This window comes from Mercenaria mercenaria, unplaced genomic scaffold, assembly GCF_021730395.1.
Source record: "Mercenaria mercenaria strain notata unplaced genomic scaffold, MADL_Memer_1 contig_2055, whole genome shotgun sequence".
Lineage (NCBI taxonomy): Eukaryota > Metazoa > Mollusca > Bivalvia > Venerida > Veneridae > Mercenaria > Mercenaria mercenaria.
Window position 1 is genome coordinate 30,294 of NW_026460087.1, and position 25,068 is coordinate 55,361.

Genomic DNA, 25,068 nt, shown 5'->3' on the forward strand with positions numbered 1-25,068 from the left:
ACCATGTATTTTAATACTATACCCTACAGTTGTCATGGAAGCCGCTCGTGGACTTGAAGATATATGAATACATATGAAATGACCTTAATTGAAGTGTGTGTGTTCGGGTTTAACGTCTTTCTCAACATTTTTTCAGTCATATAAACGACGGCTTAATTGAAGAGCAGTGTGTGAGTTTGTTTTGTGGATATAGGTCCACACAATTTAAAGCTCGTACACTATTGTACGCATACATTAGCATATTGATGCAGAGCTGAACGGAGCATAATAGATAAATAAAAACGAAATAACCCAATCATTTTTGGGTAAGCAATGTCCAATTTCATTTGTTTGCACAGATTAATGTAACAGTAAATTTAGACAGATTTTTTTCGTTGCTAAGATAAAAAATTCAAAGCCCTAACAATCCCATTACGATAAATGAAAATGATGTTGCAGACTCGGTTTGATTGAGCCTACAAATAGACCGTAGTGAAAATGCAAGCTACCGTCCGCGCCCTCTAGCCCTTGGGTTGAGCACGACTCAACATTTGTTGAGCAAGACTCAACATTTACAAATGTAATAAGTACCAGAAGCTAAAACGTGTAATAGAGTAATTGTCATTCAGCTTATTTAGAATATCAATAATACAAGAATGAGTTTTATGATATATTTAGAGATGTCCTGTATCGTTATATGTTCTTGAAACCAGAGAACGTCTACACTTACTTTATTGAAAATTTAATGTAGTTTTGAGACCTTTGGATGTTAGAAAGGTAAACACTGTTTTTATAAGTTTTAAACAGACGATTTCGATTGTCTCCAAGTGGGCGTTTTGCAATTTGTTGTTAACGCTGCTCTACATTCTATTCAGTTACCAATATAGATGATGACGACAAGTTGAGCTATTGTATTAATCTTGTGCTCGTTTTCCTTCGTTAGTCGTCGTTCACACTTAATACGTTTTACAATGCGAACCTAATATTAATGATTCGAATGTTTAACTCAATAAAATGTCGGACTAGTTCAAAGTTTGGCAATTAAGAGTAAGAACTATGCCAAATTAAATATATAAACCTTGTTGACACACTAAAGGCCACGTTTTTTTCTTCTACTTGACCTTGACTAAACTTGGACATTACGTTCAGTTATTATGCAATCTAGGTCAAATTTGACAATTTGTTTTATGGATTCAACTAATTCAGATGAACTCCAATCATAGAAAAACATTGTTTACACTATAAAGGCCACTTTTTTCTTTTTGATGGACTCATATCGCAATGTTTGTATATTTGAAATCCAGGTCAAGTCTGAAAATCTGTCATTCGTAAAACTCAAGTACGGTCACTTGGTTAAATCGTAGACAAAGCTTGTTTACTCTACAGGGACCACATTTTTGACATGTCACCTAGTCAGGATAGTTATCTTTTGACATTCCCGGTCAATTTTCAAACTTCGTCATCTAAGATCTAAAGCTTGGTGACAAATTCAAATCAACGGATATATTCTTTACACTCAAGAGACCACAATTTCTAAAACGTGTAATAGAATTATAGTTATTCAGTTAAGGTAGAATATCAATAATACAAAAATGTGTCATATTTGGTATTCTTAGAGATTTCCTGTATTGGTTTATTTTCTTGAAATCAGAAAACGTTTTCATTTACTTTATTGAAAATTTACATATAGTATTATGCTGTTAGTATGTTAGAAAGGTAAACAATGTATCTATAAGTTTTAAATAGACGATTTTGATTGTCTCCCGATGGAAAGTTTGCGCTTTGTCGTTAACGCTGCTCTACATACTATTCAATTCCTAATACTGATGATGACGACAAGTTGAGCTATTGTATACATCCTGTGTTCGTTTTCCTTCGTTAATCGTCGTTCACACTTAAGACTTTTCACAATTCGAACCTAATATTAATGATCCCAATGTTTCTACTCAATAAAATGTCGGACTAGTTCAAAACCGGGTAATCAAGGGTAAGAACTAAATCAAATTTAATCCAGTCCACGTTGATTCTCTAAATGCCATTACTTCTTCTTGATCTTCACTAAACTTGGTCATAATGTTCGGCTCTTATACACTCTAGGTCGAATTTGACAATAGGATTTGATTATACAAGTTAAGATTATGTCCAATTACAAAAAATATTGTTAACACTTAAAAGGCCACATTTTCTTCTGCATGCTGTTCACTGACTCAGAACGTTTGTGTTTTTGAAATCCAGGTCAAGTCTGAAACTCTGTCAGCTGTAATAAAGTATGGTCACTTGGTTAAATCGTAGACAAAACTTGTTTACCCTGTAGGGGCCTCGTTTTTGTCAAAGAAGCGTGTAATCCTGTCTGAATATTTATCTTTTTACATTCTTGGTCACAAACTTGGTAACCTAGGACAAAACCAATAGGTCACATTCTTAAAATTCAAGAGGCCACATTTTCAACCAGATTTCAATAATAAACTGTATCAGAGTGCCTGTCCTTATGAAGTTAATATCACATTTAAAAGTAGATCTTCGGATCCAAGGTCAAACCCATGATCACAGGGTAAAATCGTAGAAATACATTGTTAACACTTAAGAGACCACAATTTCTACATGATCTACAAAAGACATGTCCATTTTATTTGCCTTACTGAAACTTAAGTCAGGCTTGAAACTGGGCCATTTAGCGTTCTTTATTCATGTCGAATCATTGTTATATCTTATTAACACTCCAGATGCCTCTTAAACTGATATTCATTAAATATGATCATATCAATTTGTAAAATTCAAATCATATGTTGAGATGGGCCATCTTAGGAATAAAACTAAGTCACTAAGATAAATGATAGAGAGTCCAAAGCCAGATAAGATAAGGTTAAATAAGTAATATACATTTTGAAGGTAACATGTAACAAATATTTTTCTGTTATATTCTTTAAATTAAAACGTTAAGAAAAAAGATGGATACACTACCTCTGAAACATCTGGCATCGGTATCCTGAAGAGACAAGGTAGACATTGTAAACAAATGATTTATAAAGCCATAGCTTACTTTAAACCCTATAAATATATGCAGTAAAATTTTAGTGAATGTTTCTTGGTATTTTGAAATCTAGGTCAAGTCTAAAACTCTGTCATCTGTAATGTCTACAGCTTGATCACTGAGTTAAATCGTAGACAAAGCTTGTTTACACTACAGGCGCAACATTTTCTCAAATCATCATGGCATCTTGTCAGAATATGTATCTATTAAATCCTCAGTCAGTTTTCGGATTGGTCGTCTAGGATCACAAACTAAGTCACTAGATCAAATCAACAAAACATGGTTAAAACTCAAAAGGCCACAATGTCTACCAGACTTCAATAGACTGTCAGAATGTTTGTGCTGATGAAGTTAATGTCATATTCAAAAGTAGATATTCCAAGGCCAAACACAAGGTCGCATGGTTAAGTCATTGAAATACATTGCTAACACTCTAGAAGCTACAATTTCTACCTGATCTATATAAAATATGGCTATTATTCTTGCCTTACAGAAATCTAAGTCGGGTTTGAAACTGGGCCATCAATGGTAAAACATGAAATATGATCATACTGTTCGTTTTTATGCTCTCCGAAGGGGAAGCATATATTACCGATTCGACCTTCCATCTGCTCGTCCGTCTGTCCGTCTCGCATTTCTAGAAGTTTCACTATAAAAAGGAGATGCGCATATTGTCATGGATAATGAAGAAAATATGCGCACTTCCTCTTCAGAGTGAGGCATCCTATGATTTTTTGCTGATTGAATAATCAAAGGGCAATAAATCAGTGAAAAATCATCCGACTGGAACAGGAAGGCAATAGCGCATATCGTCTTCATAGTAAAGCTTCCTATGAAGTTTCGCTAAATTCAAACCAGTGATTTCTGAGTAATATCCCGGACAATAATTGTCCTATAGTATACTACTGTTGAATAATCAAAGAATCATCACTGGATGAAAAATCACCCAACCGCAACATGAAGATAATATGCGCATGCCCTCTTTATAGTAAGGCTTCTACTGAAGCATGGCTAAATTCCAACCTGTGATTTTGAGAAATACTCAGGACAAGAATTTTACTATAGTAAACTACTGTTCAATAATCAAAGAGCAATGACTCTGTTAAAAAGCTCAGTGAGATATTGCCATTTAAACTATGTGCCCAGTCAGTAAATTCCATTTTTGTTATTTTAAGATTCAATTTTCGGGGAGCATCCATCGATTGTTTTTACGATTTTTCTTGTTATAGAATTTAAATTATATTTCAATCTGGGCCATCTTAGGGATAAAACTAAGTTACTGAGACAAATCATAGTGTTCCCTTGGCCAGATAAGATAGGGTTAAATGAGTAATATACATTTTGGAGTAAACATGACACAAGTATTTGCCTGGTATATTTTATATGTTAAAAAAAAATTGTAAAAGGATTGAGAAAATACCCATTGTCCGCCTCCTCTTCTTTTCTCTTTTTCCTCCTGAAGATACAAGGTAGACATTGCAAATAAATGATTTTTAAAGCCATGAATTCATTTAAAATCTACCAACGTTTACCGGAAACTTTGAGCGAATGTCTCTTGCTTTATGCATTTCATTTTTAGTGCATTCAACAACAATTATTTTAATATGTGCATTTATATTTGTTTGTTTGTTTTGGGTTTAACGCCGTTTTCAACAGTATTTCAGTCATGTAACGGCAGTCAGTTAACCTAACCAGTGTTCCTGGATTCTGTACCAGTACAAACCTGTTCTCCGCAAGTAACTGCCAACTTCCCCACATGAATTGTCAGAGTTGGAGGACGAATGATTTAAGACACAATGTCTTTTATCAAATCGTCACGGAGAACATACGCCCCGCCCGGGGATCGAACTCGCGGCCCTGCGATCTGTAGACCAATGTTCTCCCTACTGAGCTAAGCGGGCGGGCTATGTGCATTTATATGACTAGCATTTATCTACGGTGGTATGTTTAGGACATGTATATATTTTTATAAGATTAGATTATCTCGTGCGCACGAAATCCTATCTCGAGCGCTCGACATCTTATCTCGAACGTTAGACATCTTATCTCGTGCGCACGATATCGAAATCGTGATAAGATATCGAGCGCTCGAGAGAAGATGTCGTGCGCTCGAGAAAAGATGTCGTGCGCTCTAGATAAGATGTCGTGCGGTTGAGATAAGATGTCGTGCGCACGAGATAAGATGAGTAGCGCTCGAGATAAGATGTCAGCTGCACGAGATAAGATGTCGTGCACACGCGATAATTTAATGTTAAGTACGCTCGCTACAGTTTCTTTTTTTTTTCTCAATAATAGATTTTATTGAAATGTTTTGTATTAAAAGATCATGTTATGATGTGTTGAAAAATGAGATAAAAATACTAGGTCACCAGCTTTGTTTCAATTTAATTTGCCCCTAGATATGGTGCTATTTTTAACATTTTTCAAAATTTCTATAATCCTAAAATATATTTCAGTAAAGTACAATAATCAGCATAAATTTGATATCTAAGCATATTTATAACGGAAAACAATATATCTATTTGAAACATGCTCAAAGAAATCAAAAGAAAATGATTTTGTAGAGAAAAGAATACTTGTTCAGCAGACCCAAGGGCTACTTTTGCATATTTTTGTAAATTTTAAGTTGGTACTTCTGCTATTTTATCGAGATTCACATAATAGAATTTATTCAAACTCTGCACAAACCTTTGGTAATGTCTACTTAATCTAAAACAAAAAGCAAATTGATAGGTCACCATATTAGATTTCGCTTAAATCAAATTACAACGAGGTGGGGTGTGACGGGCATTTATACAACGTAGGTTGGTACGAAATACTCTTTCAGTGTTTGAGCAAATGACTTTGAGATATATCAAATTATCAAACGGCAGGTTTCTTAATAAGCGGATTTTAAGGTGTTTCTGAAGCATTTCGATGTCATAGAACGATGAAAGTTTCCGCCTTTCTCCGAACAAAACCTATTGTTTACGAATACGGATGTACGGTATGGGTACGGTACGGGATTGGAAACAGTTGAGACTCAATGCAGAGTTCGAGCGCCGGTATAAATTACAGACTCCAGTATATGTCGGATTGGAGCAATTTGAACTTGTACTTTTAAATTAAATGTATATATTTTGTAACCATGGTGATACTTACCCTAACATTTAGTCAGTGTATTATACATATTTTACATTAAATGCATGCGAACATACAATAATTTGCGAAGTTCTGCCGTAAACGACATTAGATAATCATTTCCGGGCATGCGCAGAAAACCGCTCCAACTGTGTAGTGAGCTACATCGATTAGAAACACAACCAAATTGGCACGGTGTTGGGGTAAATATCAACCCGTCCAGAAAAACTGTAGCGAGTGCCTTTAAAAATGCATGTCCTAAACATACCACGGTATTTATCTATTCACTTATTATTTTTATACGGACCTAAGGTAAGGTGTACTGTTTTGTTTCTGTAACTTTAAGTAGAATATGGATAAGAATTCAGTATTTTGATTGTCGAGTTTTTTCTTTATTATTCCTTCTCGTATCTTGAGAAGAGCTAATAAAGAAATGACACAGTATACTGAAAAGACCATACAAACAATTAAAAAGTGCAAAGGAATGTAAATACCAGGGCAAATGCAAATTATCTGTCGAATATTGCAACGGAATTAATGTTTACCCTAAAATCTAAGTCATGCTTAGCTACGTTTTATTGAAACTGAGACATTGTTATAGTTATGATAGTTGTAAAAAAGCGGAGGCTAATAGTCGTGTTTAATGAAGATTATCAACCTTTCAACAGTTTAAAAATTTCATCTTCATGTCAATATTCAGGTATTGCGCGCGTTATCTGGAAACAGTTGCGTGTGTAGGATTTATATATTTATAAGTGACCGGGTTCTGCAAACACGTTCATCTACGGTTTAAAAATTCGTGAAGAAAGATGAAAGTTAACTGCATGTCTTGCACGTATTGTACATACATTATTACTTTCCACATGTCGTCGTCAACACACACGGAATAACAGCTTTCCCGGAAATTATAAATAGCAAGGCAAGCTATGTACTTTAATTCTATACCCAGTGTTTGTTACGGAAGACGCTCGTGGACTTGAAAATATATAATCATTTATGATATGAGCTTTTATCGAAAACCAGTGTTTGAGTTCTGTGAACACAGGTCTTAACAAGTAAAGCTCGTACACTAGTACATGTATACAGTACCATATTAATGCAGAGTACAAAGAAGCATATCAGAAAAAGGACAAAATTGGCCCAATCATTTTTTGATAAGTAAAGCCCAATTTCATCATTATATATTATGATTACAGAAAACTTAGTCGGATTCCTTTCGTTGCTAAAGTAAAAAGTGCAAAATCCTAACAATCCCAACACAATGTAAACGAAAATGATGCAGACTCGGTTTAAATGAGCCTGTTCATGGAAGGAAGTGGAAATGCAAGCTACCGTCCGCGCCATTTGGCCCCGGGTTGTTTGTTTTGGGTTTAACGCCGTCTTTCAACAGTATTTCAGTCATGTGACGGCGGGCAGTTAACCTAACCAGTGTTCCTGGATTCTGTACCAGTACAAACCTGTTCTCCGCAAGTAACTGCCAACTTCCCGACATGAAATATCAGAGTTGGAGGACGAATCATTGCAGACACAATGTCTTTTATCAAATCGTCACGGAGAACATACGCCCTGCCAGGGGATTGAACTCGCGGCCCCGCGATCCGTAGACCAACGCTCTCCCTACTGAGCTAAGCGGGCGGTGGCCCCGAATTGAGCTGATTCGACATTTACAAATGTTTAAAGTAACAGAAGCTAAAACATAGGGTTATATTCATTCAGCTTAGGTAGATTATCAATCATACAAAATTAATTCATATTTGATATTCTTACAGATTTCCTGCATTGGTATTGAAATTTTGTATGTAGTTTTGTGCCTTTTGGTTGTTAGAAAGAAAAACAATGTATTTATAAGTTTTAAACAGATTACTCCGATTGTCTCCCGATGGAAAGTTTGCGCTTTGTTGTTATCGCTGCTCTACATACTATTCAATTACCAATACTGATGCTGACGACAAGCTGAGCTATTATATTTATATTGTGCTTGCTTTCCTTCGGTAGTCGTTGTTTTCACTTAACACTTTTTACAGTGCGAACCTAGTATAAATTATTCGAATGTTTTACTCAATAAAATGCCGGACTAGTTCAAAATTGGATCATTAAGAGTAAATTAAGAGTAAGATCTAGGTCACCTTAAATTCAAATCTTTAAAGACCACATTTTCTATTTCTACTTCACTAAACTTGGTCATTACTTTCGGATCTTATTCAGTTTAGGTCAAATTTGACAATGAGATTTTCAGATTAAACAAATAAGATTAAGTCAAATCATAGAAAAACATTGCTAACACTATGTAGGCTACAGATGTTGTTCATGCTGTTCACTGACTCATTTCAGAATGTTTGTGTTTATGAAGTCCAGGCCAAGTTTGAGACTCTGGCATCTGTAATAACTGAAGTATGGTTTCTTGGTTAAATCGTAGACAAACATTGTTAACACTACAGTGGCCACGTTTTTTGTCAAATCACCATGTCACCTAGTCAATATATATATATATATATCTTTTGACGTTTTTGGTCTGTTTTCAAACTTGGTCATCTAGGATAAAGAACTAGGCCACTAGTTCAAATCAAAGGAAACATTATCAAATCTCTAGAGGTCAAATTTTTCCGCCTGATATCAATAATAAACTTTATTAGAATGCCTGTCCTTATATATTTTCAGGTCCACGAACGTCTTCCGTAAATATCACATTTAAAAGCAGGTCTTCGAAGGTCAAACACAAGATAGCAGGGTCAAGTCATAGAATACATTCTTAACACTCAAGAGACCACAATTTCTACATGATCTACATATAATATGGCCGGAAGTTTTGCCTGAAAGTAAGTTACGTTTAAAACGGGGCCATTTAGGGTTCAATATCATGTCGAATCATTGTTATATCGTATTAATACTCCAGATGCCCCTGATTTAAACTGATATTCATTAAATATGATCAGAATGTCGGTCTTTATAAAGTTCAAATCATATTTTGAGCTGGACTATCTTAGAAATAATTGAAGAAAGTCACAAAGACAAATGATAGAGAGCCCTCAGCCAGATAAGATAAGGTTAAATAAGTAATATACATTTTGAAGGTAACATGAAACAAACATTTCCCTGTTATATACTGTATTTTAAAAAGTTTAGAAAAATGATGGATTAGCTACTCTTGCTTCGCTTTCCTGAAGAGACAATGTAGACAATGTAAACAAAAGATTTATTTAGTCATAAATTACTTCAAACCCTAAAATTGTATGCAGTAAACTTTTAGCAAATGTATCTTGTTATTATGAAATCTAGGTAAAGTCTGAAACTATGTCATCTGTAGTGTCTACAATTTGGCCACTAAGGTAAACAGAGCACCTGCTTTGAGTGTGGGAGGTCACGGGCTCACTCACTGGCCGCATTATGCCAAAGACGTGGGAAATGGTACTTATTACTTTCTCGCTTGGCGCTCAGCATTATGTGTCAGCATTAAGAGGATATTTCTAGGACTACTCAGCTCATTCTCAGTATAATGTGATTGGGTGAGGTATTATGTCACGTGTCAACTTCTTGATATTCCAATGATGAAAAAATATAAAATTGACAATGTGCTCACTTGCTGCGGTCTAACACATATATGATTGAAACATTGTTGAAAAAAGACGTTCAACCCGAACACTAGCACACGCACGCACGCATGGACGCTCGCACAAACGCACGAACGTATTTACACACATTTTCATCCTGAAAAGGTATTTTTCTTTTGGTAAAAAGTGTTATTTCAAGCCTGACTGCAAATAGATATCATTATGTTAAAAATCATAATATTTTAAATAACTGAAAAGGAAGATTTTTTTTCTATATAGTTCCATGTAATATAACTTAATATGCTCTATCATTTCAACGATAACACAGATAATAAGACACTTACTTTATCTTCTTTATCTTCCAGACGCAACCTACAAATCCGGGGACCCCAACAAATACAGTAACTAATGAAGATATTATGACTGCAATGTATGTTTCTGCAAAACAAATGTTAAAGCTCTCAAGAGTACTTATGTAAATATAAAGTAACTGTACTTTTGTGTATGAACAATATTGCATATTAGGTAAAGATATTACTAAATTAGAGTAATTCTAGAGTTAACAGTATAGGGGGTGGGTGGGAGGCGGGGGGTGGGGGTGGGGGTTCGGACGGCAACCGAATATTTTATTTACGGGTGGTGGGGTCCATCGGAAAATCATAATTATGGGTGGTGGGGTCCATCAGAAAATCATAATTATGGATGGTTGTCCTCACAAAAGTCGTCTTTATGAAAGGGGGGGGGGGGGGGGGGGGGGGGGGGGTTGATTGTAAAAATATAAAAAATATGGGTGGGTGGTTGTTTGATCACCTGTGTTAGGTGATTACGTACATTTTCCTTTCTTTTTATCTACAGGTCGCTACTTTACTGACCGCGATTCACGGAACGCAATTTTGACATCACCGATCTAAGAAATATTATTTTTATTATTTAGAACTGTTCATTAAATATTTTGTTATTTCTGTCGTTCCCGTTGAATTTGCAGTCAGTGTATGTCAGTCAACATATCTTGACGTAATAGAATCGTGTCACCGATTATTTACTTGTATAGAAGTCAATATAGTCTGTGAAGACCGATTGATACTTCATTTTTCCCGCCTTTCATTCCCACTCGTATATTCTGACTGGCACGTGACGCGTATAAATAAATGTTCTATCATACACCAGTTACGTGAATAGAGTAAAATAAAAACTGTTTTCATCACGGGTACTAAACAGTGCCTGTGGTACCGCCTGTGCCGACGTGGAATGGTTTTGCAATTTGTTACTGCATGGAACATTTTTTAAAAAATCGGGGAATGTTGCGGTGTGTACATGTCTAATGTACATATCCATGCTAAATTTTGCGGCAAATAATCAATTTCCTAGAAACGCAAGGACAAATAAGTTGGGAGTGAAACGTGATTTTTTTCCACATCAGTAACTTTTTAGACTCATTTCTTTTCGCTGACCCAAACGATGTCTTTTCTGCCATCGTAAATTATCTTTTTAAATGACATGTGATCTGCTGAAACATAAAATGTGTCCAGAAAATTCCGAATATGAATGTTATGCCAATTTTGGAAAAGTGCCGCAGGCATTTCGACGATGCCGCAGCCCCTTCGAGGTGCCGCGGGCATTTCTGAAAATATCGGGACATAAAGTTGGCCTATAACTAACCAAATCTCCAATAACTCGCATTCGTACAACATTATGGCAGCTGTCCACAACGGGCACCTACACAAATGGTATCGATATTGTAATGTAAATTTTGACTATTGAGACTCTTGTTAGAAAACTTCGCTTTATCACGATAATTTCTTAAAGTATCGCGACAGCTACCTACCTATCTCGTGGCAGAAATGTGCCACATAATGGATGGATATTTAAAGCGTAAGAAATGTTTTGTCATTTTTATTTTACAATACTATAAAGTCAAATTATTACAGTATTATGGGGACATTAGGTTTTGCCCTTCTGTTTTTCTGTTCTTCCTTTTGTCTGTTTGTCTAGCTTTGGGCAAAATTTATGCACCGATACTTTCAGAAGTGCCTGTGGCACTTCGAAGGGGCTGCAGTATCGTCGAAATGCCTGTGGCACTTTTCCAAAAGTGGCATAACGTTCAAATTCGGAATTTTCTGGACATATTTTATGTTTTGGCAGATAACATCTTATTTATAAAAATAATTTTCGATGGCAGAGACATTTTGGTTTGGGTCAACGAAAAGAAGTGGGTCTAAACAGTCACTGATGTGAAAAAATTCACGTTTCATTCCCAACTCATTTGTCCTTGCGGTTCTAGGAAATGGATCATTTGCCACAAAATTTAGCATGGCTATATACATAAGATACATCTACACCCCGCTACATTCCCCGATTTTTGAAAAAAATGTTCCATGTAGTAACAGAATGACAAAAATGACAACAATCACTCACCGATCTCGCTCGTTTTGTAAACATTGGCGAAGTACCTGCGGTACCTGACGCAAAGTGCCTTCATTCCTCGACGGCACAGGCGGTACCACAGGCACTGTTTAGTACCCGTGTTCATGTAGATCATTTTCCCTGATACAAGTCGAATTGGTCCATGCTGCACAAATACTTAAAACAGATGTACAAGATCCTCGAGCAATTTCACATAAAATCAATGGTACCGATTTCATTATCCGATGCCGATGGAATTAACATATCGTCATCATCCATATTTAGGACATATCTGCCTCAGACATTTCAATAAATTTGTGAAGCACTAGCCGATTCAGAAACCCTTTTTTACAAGAAAATGTGTAATTTGCTAAGATACCAACATCATAATATTCCCGACAATCATTCTCGTTTATAATATAATCATGGGAAGTCACTAATGTTACACACAAACATATTTACTGCAGTATTACACACATGTTTTCATTGCTAAACGTTGCCTAACATGTATTTGAACTATTCATACTGTTGCACATGCGGTTTGACTATTTTTGTGTCAAATTTTCCCGTTAAATCGCTTATGCATCAATGCAAAGCTAAACTGTAAAAGATCGCGAAACATCAAATTCTTTAAGATACCTGCATGCTTTATGTTGAGCATGATAAAAAAACATAGGCCACGTGTTACTTGATTTGCAAGGTGAACTTATCTTGTATTAGTTTCCAATCATATTTTTCCCCCAGATTAATGCAAATATAAACATATCGATCATAAATATGGGATTTTTTTTTGTAGTTGAAGTATTAATGACAAAGCCAGCATCGTAAAAAGAAACCTTTTTTAAAACTTATTTTACGTTGAAAAAAAAATGTGACTTGCGAAATATTTTATATCTTTTCCTAAACATTACCAACATATTATATCTTTTCCTAAACATTACCAGTCTTAATTATTTCCATTATACGTTAAACAGTATGTGAAGAAAGATCACCACAATCTGTTACTTTCGCGGTTTGCCATTTAAAGGCCATGACATCCAGATTTTCCTTTGAAGTTTAGTCATGTTTTGAACATTAGAACATGAGTTTTTGTCTCGAATCTGTCTTTAAATGCCAAATCAAAAGAGAGAGAGAGAGAAAAAACATGCTCGAGTCGGGAATCAAACTCGGGCCGCAATAAAAATTGGTCAAGACCGCAGAGTTTTTTTCTGTCCAAAGAAATCACAAGTCTTGTTGGCGTCAGTCCATGATACATGTATGTTTTAAAACATTTAATGACTCGCCATGATTCTTCCGAAACCACATTTTAGTAGAGACTGTGCTAGATCGATATATATATTTTCGTACATTCTTCGGAAGATTTTCTTAATGCTTGATTGAACACACCTACAGATCTATGTGAACGTTAAGATGAAAACGTGAATAATAACACGAATGAAAATCCGACTTAAATATGCGTAAATATCGGACCATCTTGATAGATACGGAAGCAGCCGTTTCTTCTTTGTATTTTTGGTGCTGAACCTTTCATGTAATTGTAAACAAAATACTCTTCAACCAAATGAAAATTAGAATTATATCGTGTCTGTTCGTCCCTCACAGGATCTTATAATATTTTTCATTCTAGTTCTTGATATTATATTTATAATGTTCCACTTTCAAAAAGAGAAGATGTTTAAACACTAACAGGCATGTAATGACGATTGTTTCACTTGTTCTGGCGACTCACTCCTTGAAGTGCTAGGACGGAAGCGGTAAACGAACATGTTTTCGGGTGAGCTTATAACAAATCAGGTGGGTGGGGTATAGACATTTCTCTATTCTTACGGCAGATTTTCGAAACGGAATGAAGTAATTTGGTGACGATTTTGAGATACAGAAAGGGAAAACGGTAAATACTACCGTCGTCGGTTATAACAATAGACCTCTCCATGTTTCGATTTTTGTATATTTAATAATTATAGGTGGTGGGGGTTAGTAGAACATTCATAATTATGGGTAGTTGGTTGGAGGAAAATTAAAAATCATGGGTAGTGGGGTTCGAGGAAAAAAATATGGATGGTGGGTTTTTTCAAAAAGTGCCTACCGACCCCCATACAATTAAATCTGTAACTGCCCTTAATAAATATTTCAATAACCACACTATTAATTTTGTACTTTATGTAACAAATTATTGTTCTACGTGACATTTAATTGCGAATGAAGCTATACATTCACATCTAGTTTTGTATACTTGTACATTTAAAGTTGATATCTAAAGATAATATATTTGAGTTAAAGATGTAGCTTTAAAATTATATTCAGAGTATATTTATAAACATAACAGTATCTAGTTTAAATAGAACAGAACACACATGCCTTTTTGCCGCGTGTATGCATTAAGTTAACATGATCGTAACGTAAAAGCACACTGCGAAAATACATGATGATATTTAGCTGAATTTTCTTATGAATAGCCGTTTCAAGTACTTTTATTTCGTTCCTAAGAAAAGTGTATGTTTGACATGTCAACGCTATTGAACAAACGTAGAGCTGAAGTAGGGGTGTGCACACAGGTGTAATAAGGTTTGTTTACATTTCTATAAATGCAAATGATCTCCAAAATACCAAGTGTAGGTCCACAACGATAAAAGAAAACAGTATTGACGTACATAAAACATTAAAATACCTCTTTAACTAAAATAATGAGATTTTTTCTTCTTCTGGGAAGTGCTCCTTTATTACTATTTCTATTACTTTTTACCCAATGAGGAAAACTGTTTTTATTGCAATGATAAGTTCGTTTGTACAGTATTAAGAACTAAATTGCATGAAACTGTCTTAAATTTCAGTTTGGTAAAATCAGTGTTCAAGGCTATATGGTATTTTCAGTAACGCCTGTCGCTGTGACAATTTATACCAAAATAGTTGTCGTGACTTAACTTTTAACCAGTTAACCTAGGCCTACTTAAAGCATGGTTTTGTTCTATTTTGTCATTTGTACCTTAATTTGCACACAACCTTTAAATATGCCCAATTTCAACTGTGACAGTTATAAAATGTTTTAATGTGCAGAATTTAGTCTATGTATATGCGTTTACAAACATACAGATCAAAAACGGTGAAAATGTAATGTTTTGGTTTTTATCAATTTTGGCAGCAAAACTGCAATTAAAAGTTCATTTTCTATTAAAATCAAAACAAGATAGCCCACTTTTATTCATATTCGGACAAATATGAATGTTTGCCAATGTTTTGCTATAGGCAGGACAGTATTAAATGAATTTCCATATGTTCTGTAGTAACAATCTTCTGTGATCTGGCACACGTAGCACGGCCCATTTTAACATTAACAAATAATTACTAACTTTTTTGTTATAAATGACGTTTAAACAACAATAAAAAAAAAAAAAAAAAAAAAAAAAAAAAAAAACATAAAAAAAGAAAGGTAGGTAGGGACCATGTATCTTCTAAGAAAGAGTTTTGTTTGGCATGTCAACACTATGGAACATTTTCTAAACTGTCAACCAGCTGAAATATGAACATATTTGTAACAAGGTTGCTTTACATTTCTTTATTTGCAAAAAACTGCTTGAAAATGCTACCGAAACATCAAGTATAGGTCCACAATAAAAATGCCACTTGAACTGGAAAAAGAGAATTTTGTTTTTCCGCAATTACATTTGTTGTATTTGAAATGCTCTTTGATTAGCTATTTAGTTCTTTTTTAATATTTGTAATTGTTAAATGGATATACAATTGTTAAAGAGGGTCAGAATATTCTTAGAGAAAGTATCGTTGTGAAATACTATTCAAACATTTAGCCCAATCAGAAACGCCTTCTATAAATAGAATCAATCAGAACGCACTTAAATAGCACAGATGTGCTTAGATCTAAAAGGAAAACAGTGATTTATTCGAGATTTATTATCCAGCGAACTCTGTCTGTAGGGTGTTCATCTCAAACATAATTTGTTTTGATTACAATGGGTCTTGTAGCCTATATTTGCAGCTATCTAAAGACTCCGAGTGATAGATCCATCGTAAATTTGAGATCTCGAGATGTTAGAGTGATCACGCATATTCGTTATAGTATTATGACAGTGCTATAGACGATATGATATATAAACTGAGCATCGAGAAGCTTTGACATTTTTTAAAGGACACGAAATAACAATGTAGATAGTAGTTATTTGCGAAGTTTAGCCAAGGCATCGTGAATATAACCGCATGGTGTTTAAATGTTAAAATTGATAACATAAGAGGGACGTTTAAAAAGTAGTGGCAACAGTGACGGGATATCCATACCTCAGTCATTTTCCAAGAAATGACTAGGTGAGACATTTAAAGCACTCTCCACCTGACTGTACACACTTTTCCAGGCGAGGCGCAAAAGTCTCCCCGAAAATGCATGTTGGAAGCGCTCTTTAGGTAAACTGTGTATTAACTGCGCGTTTCAAAGCGGAGCTCCTTTAAGCATAATTTAATTATGAGTTCTACCAAAAATCACAAGGGGGAGATCAGAGCTATACTGTGGATGTGGTAAAATCTCAAAATACTTGTCCTTGAGGTATTCCTTCCTGATCTTGGCTGAGCGATGAGTCGGAGTATTGTCATGTAGCATGTCATGCGTCCCTGTCCTTTGCTGTATAGAGGCCGAGAACAGCAGAGAAGACATCTTCTCTGTAAAATGTACCAGTATCACTTCTGCGTTCCGGGACAGAGACTGGAGTCACAATTCCATCTGAGTCAAAGAACAGGATATATAACCCGCCTGACGCTTCTGCTCCGCATTAAGGGGCCTCTCGTCATTTTCACTTACCTACATTTTATTATTTCGGACTCGAAAAATACAGCCACGCTTCATCACTTGTAACAATTTCTGTTTTCCGACCACAGCGACACCTATATTTCACCCGAAATATGTGAGTGTCTGATAAAGAACGAAGCAATAATCCAAGGTTAAAAAATTAAAAAAAACGGATTTCTCACGGAAATAGACAGATCGGAATCGTATACCGAAGAATTCCAAACATTTTCATGCCATAGACAAATACCAGGTTAAACCTCTCATAGCTTTTCCAGCAATTTGTAATAACTTTTAAATATGTCAATAAACTTAAGTTTGCGTCATAGCCATCAAGATGTTGTACAATAAGTGGAAATTAAGTCGGATCAATGTATAGATACTATGTATTATTTCTTTCGACAAAGCACAGATATTATCAACGGCTTCCCAAGCTAACCCTTTCCCACTTTTGCTCAGTGGTCGATAAAAGCGTTATCCAGCGTGCACAAACCTTACGCAGGTTTAACCTTTCTTTTAAAATAAAAAAAAATCAATGACGAATTAGGTCCGACATTTCCCCTATCTGTTCCACTGTGTATCTTGCATCTTTCTTGATTATTGCTTTTACAGCATCAATGTCTTTGTCAGACGCAGCAGTCCGAGAAGCTCAGGATGGGTCTGAGCTTTGGTGCTGGTTTTTCCCTCTTTAAAAGAGATACCCATCGGGCAATAGTACGGTATGGCCGCGCACTGTCCCCGTACACTTTGTCTTAGTCGGTTTTAATTTATGTTGCGCTGATGCCAAGCAGTCTGCGTATTTTATGATACGCCCTCCGCTCTTCGCGAACATTGCAGGTAGATTGAGCTATTTTTCAGCCAGTATACATGTATTTCAATTGGTAATTAAACGTGTTTTTCCCCGATCAGTTGGACAGGAGAATCAATACTCTTTCCATTGATATGGCTACATAGTCGGAAGAAAACTTTATTTGAGATAAATAGGTCTCACCCTCTCTGCGTTTTAACAAGGAACAATCAATTTTGTTTATCACATTAGAATAATTTCATTGCTCGAAAAAGGCGAAGGTAATATAACAATATGACAAGTTTGACGTACTGTAACATTTTGGTTATCAACTGATACACTCATATGATAGTCATCTTAATTAACATATATAATTTGCGTGTATGGTGCCATATGATTTTCTGTTTTGAGAATTGTTAAATTGTTACTTTTTTTGGACAAATTGTAAATACCATCTATGATGATAAACTTTAGCGCTTTGAGTATTGTTAAAACTTTAATGTGGGAAATGTACTTAAAAATTTTTGAGAGACCTTTAAATTCTCAATTATTCCAAATATTGCTGTTGGTCAGAGGATGCGGGATAGATAAATACTATACCTGAAAGAGATGACTCCGAGTTCGAGCCTGTTTCGTCAGTGACTTCAGATATGTACTCTGAAATTGTGGTGAAACTCATATACATGTAGTGTTTTATTTTTGATTAACATTTTTTTTGATCAAATACGATATGTAAGAAAAAAATATCACTGGTTGTAGGTGTGGATAAAAATATCCGGCTCTCGGGCAACTGTTTTCAGTCAACTCGGCAAAACATCGTTACGGCCTAAACAGTTACACTCGAGACGGTTATTTCAACCCCAAACTTCCAACCAGTGAACGATTCTTTGTATATATAGGAATCACTAGTTATATGCAATGCCACAAGGAACTACATACTTGACAACAAAAGCAGCAGACATTATAAGAACAACTACCTTTTATAAAATTAAATGTAAGCACTTTGAGTGGAGACAAACCATTGTGTCATGGATTATTTAAAACTAAAAATATTTCATAGGGTAGTGTTAAAATCTGAAATCTGAGCAGCAGCTAATTATATTTCAATATTTTCCATGTATCGTACTTAAGATCAATGAATTAGTGTAACGGTTCAAAAGATATTCTTCGGGTAGAACAAAACACAACACAAAGCGGCGGGTAAAGATATACCGGAAAACATCAGGCGGACAAAAAGAGAATTGTAAAAGATAAAAAAAGCTTGCATACATGTATAACATGCATGCATTATATTTACAAGATATACAAAAGCATACCATCTGAATATAAAGTACGGTGGTATTGTTTAAACTACACCGAAGGCCTTTGGCTTCAGTCCCCTTGAACAGCACAATGTATGTATAGTTTGTTATTATGTTTAAATATAAAATTAGAAATATACTCATTTTATACGTCATTTGCTCTACTAGTCAAATATTTACTTGATCAAAAACATGACAAGATTTTCTTAACCGTAAGTAAATTGTTTCAAGAACGCATTTGTTATTACTTCTAGATTTACCAACAAACTGTATACTGAAGTTATGTGTATTTCCAAAAAATCTTATAAATCATACTTCATTTATACTCAAACATTACCACCAATATCTTAATTAAGTTTCAAACTAAATTTAATCCAAGAAAAAAACATTTTCATACATTATTTCGTGAATTCCATTCATCTCACCTTACAAATAGTCTTACACATCAGGCAATCAAAGAATATGCATGTTATCCCTTTTTATCTTTAACACATAGTATTTGTCTGTCAGACTTTCATAGATAATCAACCACAGGTCATATCTTCAATAGTATTTATTACATTTTAGTGATAATTGGTTAGGAAACCTCCTTTACATTATGGTATTAGTTTTAAGAAGACGTTAAATTTAATAATGTTCATAAAAATGGAAATATTGAACGTAAGCTTCGTTAAAGGATGGCTAGCCACAGATTATCATACTAAAATTCTGGCTGGTATGTTATGTTGTTGTGTTTAACGTCTTCATCTATTTCTTCTTTAAAGAAAGTTTATGAAGAAGCTGACAATATTATAATCCATACCCATACATTTTATGCAGCTGTATCTCAGGCCGAGGAATTGCTCTAAAGTATATGACAGCATTGTTTTTCTGTTTGACAATGTTCATCAAGAATTCCTAGTGTTGTTAAAAATATAAAATAAACACCACGTGTCTTTCATTATAAACACTTACGATTTGTGAACCCTTTATTTTAATTTACTTCATAATATCATAAACGAAAACTGTAGCTATCTTTGATTAAATATTTGCAAGACAAAATGCTTATAATCTTGCATGTAACGAACCAGGTGCATATTTTGCTGATAAAAAATTCAACAAGTACACCTCGTGGATCTATGATCAAGTGTGTAAAGCGTTTCAGTTTCTGTTGGAATTTTTTTTCTAAATGTTGCAATAAAGCATAGAAAAGTAATTGGCATCTGATCGTGGACTGATTAGTCTGTTGTTCTGATTTTAGTATATTGGGTTGCGTTTCATGGACAGTACTAAGTCTTTCACAAAAACACTCTCAGTAAAATCTCAACTTGTGCGTTGAACTTTTTTTCTGAGATTTCTTGTGACAAACGTTTGACTGTCTCAAAGTCTTTCTCAAAGAAACAGCATGGCAATTGTCTGACTATACAATAGACGCCATAGCAGTAGTCGGTGCTAGTTTTGTATTGGAGTTCGCAAGTATGACATCGGTGATAGCACACTTTTGAAGAGCTGGAAGTTATCTTAATTTCAAGGGAAGTAATCCAAATAACACTGACTGTCTATTGCTAGGGACATTAATTATGCTCTTAAAACATGTGTCAAAAGAACAACATGTTCAAAAGTTTTTTAATGTTTCTAAAATGGTTCTGTATTGTCCTGCATACTACAAAACTTTAAAGACAACATTAATCATCTACAGTAGACGTTTGACTATGTCTGTGTTTCGTCACAGAAATACTGGTACTGAAATGTAAAAAATAAAAAAAAACAGAAAAAAACTTTGATGTATTGTGACTTGTGTGCAGTTATGTTTAAAAGTATCCTTATACTTATTCTAATGCTATTTAGTACACAGCGAAATTTTGATTTTTATATTTCACAACTTACTGTCTCAGAAGTAAGAAAATGTTCAGTCAGTGCCTGTCTTGAAGCTGGGACTCCTCTCTTACGAGGCGATTGCTCTACCGACTGAGCTTATAAACAGGCTGCCAACAAAAATCCTCTCGGCTATAAAGCACATTGCCGATGCACACTTCCTGATAGGATTTCTATAGGCAGGATGCGCTTGTAACAATCACATAGATGAATTATAACAATAATTAATTAAGAAAAACAAAACAAAAACAGCAACAACAACAACAACAAAAAAAACAAACAAACAAACAAACCGAAAAACTTGTGTGTGTGCGGCGGGGGGGGGGGGGGGGGGGGGGGGGGGGGGGGGTGGGGGTTAATAAATGTAGAGTATTTATTGAAAGTGGATATGTCCCAAAATCCTCTTTGTAGTAATCAAGTCCTATACCATGTCACACTTCACAGTTATATAAATTTCACCCTGGAATGGGACAAAATCATCGAAGGAGTAAATACAGTCATCGACCCGATCTGGGCACAGAATATAATGTAGTAGGGTAGAGTATAAGGGTGCACTTATACTTCCTTGCTATTGAGCTAGCTTTTATAGCGACGTGGTAGAGTGTTCGCCTTAGGTGTGAGAGGTCCCGGGTTCCATTCCCGGTCAGGCCTGAAGTATTTTCAGCCTGTTACATTTGGTGCCCAACGTAAATAACTCACGAGTATATACGAATGGACACCTTGGAACGTCCCACAGAGGTTCAAACTTCTGGAATTCGAGGACGAATTCTAAAATGGAGGGGGTGTATGTAGTAGGGTAGAGTATAAGGGTGCACTTATACTTCCTTGCTATTGAGCTAGATTTTATAGCGACGTGGTAGAGTGTTCGCCTTAGGTGTGAGAGGTTCCGGGTTCGATTCCCGGTCAGGCCTGAAGTATAACGGGGTGAAAAAAATGCAGCCAGTCTGGGGATCGAATTCGGGACCCCTTACTTACAGGGCAAGCACTCTACCAAATGAGCTAACAGTCTGCCTATACAAAATCTTCATTTTCTGGAAATTCAGCTTTGTATTTGACATTATATTGCCTCAACCACTTTGATAGCCTAATGTAGAGCTCCTGCTTCAAGTGAAGAAGGTCGTAGATTTGATCCCTGGTCACGTTACACCAAAGACCTGAAAAGGTGTTCTAGTAGCTTCCTTGCTTGATGATAGTACTAGGACTGGCCATAATGCGATTTGTTTGGGTTTCATGTCACTGGTCTATCAGACTATGGCATGATATTCCAATGAGGCAGCACTTATATGATAAAGACAGAGCTCCCTTGAAAATTTACCAGTGCCCCATAAAAATTTAAAGGCGTGGTATTAGTCAAATGTTGATTTTATGTGATATATGATTTTTATTGTGATAACGTTGTTCCTGTATTATATGCATGTCGATGTGCTGACAACATGCTTGTGCACTAATACTGCACAAACTGTAATTATTATTATCTATATTATATTTAAAAACTTTTGTCCATTATGACAATATGTTCAAGAACCCTGTTGGAAATAAGCCGTAAGACTTTTACAGGTTATCCTGTGTTTTTATATGTCATAAAAGTGCTCTAGTCACCAAAATGTCTGTGATATCTGTGTTATAACATGTGCTATATGAATTTGTGTGATATTGTGTCAGTATGGCGTATCTCTCTCTCTCTCTGTCTCTCTATTCTGGTAGTGCTATTACAATTATTTGTATTAACGATAATTCATGATTTCTGAATGCAATATAAGTTTGTTATTTCTTAGACTGCTTTAAGATTTAATCTCGACATGTGAAAACTAACTCGACAAATATTCTAAACAAAGGATGTTCGGTATAGATTTACATCTGCACTAAGATGAAGTGAAAAATGTATTTGAATAATTTTGGTTATTCATAATAAAACGTACTTATCAACAATTTTACATACTTTATGATCATATAAACCAGTCACAAATGATAAATGCTTCAAATTGAAGCTTGGACTGCGAAAATTGTAAACCTAACAGAATCTCATTAGGCTTATAATCTAAGAAACTGTGTCTCTTTTCGTGTGAATATTTGGAATTGAGGACTTAATGTTGTCCCAATTCGAAAGTTTATAGAGATTAAAATTTACGTAATTCTGGGATCGTAGACAATGACTATTGTAATTCTTTTTATTGACATTATTGTCAAATTATGGTTCTTTCTGGAAGGAAGAATGGGTCCAACCTGCAGGCACAAATACTGCCATGACAGACGTCTAGTATGGAAGAATGACAAACAATTATTTACATGTACAAAGCTTGTTTTAAATTCAAAAGACAAACCATTTTTAAAAGTTAATGATCAGAATTTTACTCAAAGAAAAACACGGATTGTCGAAATCCTCGAAAACTCCTGTTTATTGAACTGCTAAGTTAACAGTCTATGACTTGTTTTTCATGATAATCTTTTAACTCCATAGAGAATGGATGGTAGTAGGAACCTTTTTGATGTTTATTGATAATTCTCCGAGATTCATCATTTTGTACAGCCAATAGTTTTCCCCCCGAAATGTTAAACTGTGGTCGGTAATTTTTAAGATAGCGGATGAAATATATGTGAAAAGGGGAAAAGAGAAATATGTACTTTTCAAAGTTCAATGTCTGTTAAATTTGACCCCAAAGCTTGTACCTATTGTACAGGCAGTACATTCGAAACTGACATCAAAACAAAACGCAAGCGTCTACAGACTCCGATAAATTACTATGTGCGTAGTGTACTGGAAGAACCCCAAACAACACCGGTTCCAAAAAGTAATACGAATTTTCAACTCGATAATATGTATACACTATATTCATTTTTTTTCACACGCTATAAAGTTTGGCATTGAACTCACTGCGTCCTTTATATAATTGAGAAATTGTTGGAAAAGGCACTAAACCCAAACACAAACACATGTACTTGATATTTTACACAACACTGAATTGTATGAAAGGTTAATGTGCGTGGATTACTTGTGCGTCATGCTTATTGTCGAATGCCTTATACTTAATGGCAGTAATTTGCAAAATTTCAAATACAAAATGTTATAAGCCATACAGTACGCTATATATTTCTAACTTCTATTTGAGAGAACAAATTGTCAAAAGTTAGGTTTAAGTCTGTGACTAAAGATAAGATTGTTATGTTTTTGAAATGGTCTTAAGTGCAAACTTATTCCATATTAACTTTGGTCCTAGGTCCTAGAACTTAGTACTAACTTAAGACTCCCCATGAAACGCGGACCAGATACCTTTATATAGTTATGTATGTTATCACTAATGAAAGAGTTATAAATAGTAACATCATCATAAAGTTATATGTTCAATGGTAATAAAATCTAAACAAAAATCTTGAAACGTCGCAAAAACTATTTATAGTTGTTCTACATACATAACGTGACATCATGGCATAATAACGTCAGGATGCAAAGCTCATGACATTGTACGAGTAAAACAGATATATATTTTGTTAAAAACTATTGAAAATATAAAATGAAAACAATATTTTTTTTCGGTGTAAGATTGAAATGTATTTCAATTATGTTCATATTGTGTTCATTCGATGAAATATATTTCAATCATACACTGAAACAAATAAATATCCTCTATTATTTTTGAAAGATTTCTGAATACTTTGTTATGGTGACATATATCTCTTGATAAATATATAATTTTGTGCTTTTAATAAGTTTTAACACACAGTTTTAAAGTTAGGCAGGTTACAAACAAAACTATGATATACATTGTTATCTTTTCAAAAAGGTCTAGGTATAACTTAAATATAATTATAATTGATAAAATGTGTATGAAAAAATCTTACCGAAACATTGCCCTTCATCAAAAGATTCAGGAGTACGAGTTGTTTGACCTAGCGCTAGCGGACAATTAATACATGCTGTTTGCCCTCTTAACATTTGAAAAATTCCTTTTGGACAGAATTCACACCTGTGGCTTTTCTTGGAAGTACTATCTGGACATCCAACTGAAACAAGTATTGAAAGACAGTTAAAGGTCAACGTAAAGTAATGTTATGCTTCTATTTAAACTTTTGCATCCTTAAATGTTGTGTTACACTTATATTCTGTAGAAAGGAAGGTTAAACGTTTATGATAAGAAAAGACAATGTCAACGTAGCGTAGGGGCAATCATATAATAGCTAAAACACAAAAATAGTCCTTGTCAAACATAGTGGTCTTCGTACCCTGTGGTTATGGACTTTGAATCACTTGCCCCTCACCGATG

General features: G+C 34.9%; 1 protein-coding gene across 2 annotated transcripts in view; it reads right to left on the reverse strand.

Moving 5' to 3' along the window:
* LOC128552113 (uncharacterized) overlaps window positions 1–25,068 on the reverse strand; it is a 59,789-nt gene that overhangs the window by 21,483 nt on the left and 13,238 nt on the right. For both annotated transcript variants that reach the window (XM_053533126.1, XM_053533125.1), the window contains exons 6-10: window positions 24,647–24,808; window positions 18,255–18,311; window positions 10,023–10,116; window positions 4,431–4,466; window positions 2,941–2,965 (exon numbers count right to left, since the gene is read on the reverse strand). In XM_053533126.1, the coding sequence (XP_053389101.1) occupies window positions 2,941–2,965; window positions 4,431–4,466; window positions 10,023–10,116; window positions 18,255–18,311; window positions 24,647–24,808 (374 nt within the window). The remainder of the gene's footprint in view (window positions 1–2,940; window positions 2,966–4,430; window positions 4,467–10,022; window positions 10,117–18,254; window positions 18,312–24,646; window positions 24,809–25,068) is intronic.